Source organism: Stegostoma tigrinum, chromosome 29 (assembly GCF_030684315.1).
Source record: "Stegostoma tigrinum isolate sSteTig4 chromosome 29, sSteTig4.hap1, whole genome shotgun sequence".
NCBI classification, from domain to species: domain Eukaryota; kingdom Metazoa; phylum Chordata; class Chondrichthyes; order Orectolobiformes; family Stegostomatidae; genus Stegostoma; species Stegostoma tigrinum.
In genome coordinates, this window is record NC_081382.1 from 45,043,397 (window position 1) to 45,045,847 (window position 2,451).

General features: G+C 61.0%; 1 protein-coding gene across 1 annotated transcript in view; it reads right to left on the reverse strand.

The window, feature by feature from the left end:
- Positions 1–503: 503 nt before the first annotated feature.
- LOC125465284 (quinolone resistance transporter-like) overlaps positions 504–2,451 on the reverse strand; it is a 293,668-nt gene continuing 291,720 nt past the window's right edge. The window contains exons 8-9 of the mRNA XM_059638212.1: positions 2,148–2,345; positions 504–648 (exon numbers count right to left, since the gene is read on the reverse strand). Of these exons, the coding sequence (XP_059494195.1) occupies positions 527–648; positions 2,148–2,345 (320 nt within the window). The 3' untranslated portion in view covers positions 504–526. The remainder of the gene's footprint in view (positions 649–2,147; positions 2,346–2,451) is intronic.

Consider the following 2,451-nt stretch of genomic DNA (forward strand, 5'->3'; position numbering starts at 1 on the left):
TTGGACACCCCTACCCAGCCCAGACACCCACACCCTCAGCTCAGACACACCTACCCAGCCCAGACACCCACACCCTCAACTCGGACACCCCCACCCAGCCCAGACACCCACACCCTCAGCTCAGACACCCCCACCCAGCCCAGACACCCTAACCCAGCCCAGACACCCACACCCTCAGCTCGGACACCCCTACCCAGCCCAGACACCCACACCCTCAGCTCGGACACCCCAACCCAGCCCAGACACCCACACCCTCAGCTCAGACACCCCCACCCAACCCAGACACCCCAACCCAGCCCAGTCACCCACACCCTCAGCTCAGACACCCCCAGCCAACCCAGACACCCCAACCCAGTCCAGTCACCCACACCCTCAGCTCAGACACCCCACCCCAGCCCAGACAGACCCTCCCCAGCCCAGTCAATCCCTCTGTGAGCCCAGACGGACCCTCTTCCACATAGATGCCCCCACCCCCAGCCCAGACAGTCCCACCCCCAGCTGAGACAATCTGCACCCCCTGAGGGTGTCAGGAGTATTTTGGGGATGGCAGCCTGGGGCCAGGTTCCAGCAGGGGGACTGATTCCTCAGGGCTGGCAAGCTTGCTTTCACGGTACAACAGAGCCAAAGTCAGGAGGTGCATCAAGGAACCTGCAGCAGGAGAGAGAGAGAGAGTGAGACAGAGAGACGCAGGGGGAGGGGTGTGCACACTTAGAGCAACAAGGGAGAAAGGCAGCGCAACAACAACAGCTGCATTCAGATAGCACCTTGACCACAGCAACACGGGCCCTTTGGAGGACCAAGGTTCATAGAAAATTTGGCAATTTTGGCCACATCAGGAATATTACTGCAGGTGAGCTGGGGCGGCAGCATAATACTGAAACAGAGGCTCCCGCAGGAAATTCGAGCAATGAAGGTCCAGCAGAGCAAGGAGGAGCCCACAATGGTGCGGAGAGGGGGGTGATTAATATCAGGGGTATTCGGAAAGGAGACATTCAGGGATTGAAGGAGGGTATATAAACACAGAGATGATGTAGGGGGCTGGAGGGGGTGACAGAGATAGGGAGGGGGTGGAGGGGGTGACAGAGATAGTGAGGGGGTGTAGGGGCTGGAGGGGGTGACAGAGATAGGGAGGGGGTGGAGGGGGTGACAGAGATAGTGAGGGGGTGTAGGAGGCTGGAGGGGGTGACAGAGATAGGGAGGGGGTGGAGGGGGTGACAGAGATAGTGAGGGGGTGTAGGAGCTGGAGGGGGTGACAGAGATAGGGAGGGGGTGTAGGGGCTGGAGGGGGTGACAGAGATAGGGAGGGGGTGGAGGGGGTGACAGAGATAGTGAGGGGGTGTAGGGGCTGGAGGGGGTGACAGAGATAGGGAGGGGGTGTAGGGGCTGGAGGGGGTGACAGAGATAGTGAGGGGGTGGAGGAGGTGACAGAGATAGTGAGGGGGCTGGAGGGGGTGACAGAGATAGGGAGGGGGTGTAGGGGCTGGAGGGGGTGACAGAGATAGTGAGGGGGTGGAGGGGGTTACAGAGATAGGGAGGGGGTGGAGGGGGTGACAGAGATAGTGAGGGGGTGTAGGGGCTGGAGGGGGTGACAGAGATAGTGAGGGGCTGGAGGGGGTGACAGAGATAGGGAGGGGGTGTAGGGGCTGGAGGTTGTGACAGAGATAGGGAGGGGGTGTAGGGGCTGGAGGGGGTGACAGAGATAGGGAGGGGGTGTAGGAGCTGGAGGGGGTGACAGAGATAGTGAGGGGGTGTAGGGGCTGGAGGGGGTGACAGAGATAGTGAGGGGGTGTAGGGGGTGACAGAGATAGGGAGGGGGTGGAGGGGCTGGAGGGGTTGACAGAGATAGGGAGGGGGTGTAGGGGCTGGAGGGGGTGACAGAGATAGGGAGGGGGTGTAGGGGCTGGAGGGGGTGACAGAGATAGTGAGGGGCTGGAGGGGGTGACAGAGATAGGGATGTGGTGTAGGGGCTGGAGGGGGTGACAGAGATAAGGAGGGGGTGTAGGGGGTGGAGAGAGTTGGGAATGATGGGCATAAGGGAGAAGGCTGTGGTGTGGAAGGGGATAGGGTGGGGGAGCAGTTTGATGGGGCTGGTTGGGGTGTGGAATGTGGAGGTGGTTTCGAGGGGATACGGGGTACCTGTGACATACCTACGATGTACATTCCAGGGCACAGCAGAAGTAAAGCAGCACGAAGGCCCCAGGCTCTGGTGACTGGAGTCACGAGCAGTGGGGCGTTGCCTCCAATGTTGGAGATGATGAAGATGTAAATGGCCACAGCAGGAGCGCGAAGTGCGGGGCTGACCAGTTCGACAACGATGGTGAAGGTCACTCCAATCCCCATCTCACCTGCAGGGCACACACACAGGCTCACTCGCACCGTCACTCCCTGCTCCACACTGTTTCAGTCCCCAGCCCTGGGCACGACGGCGGCCTGTGGGAGCCCTCCCCCTCC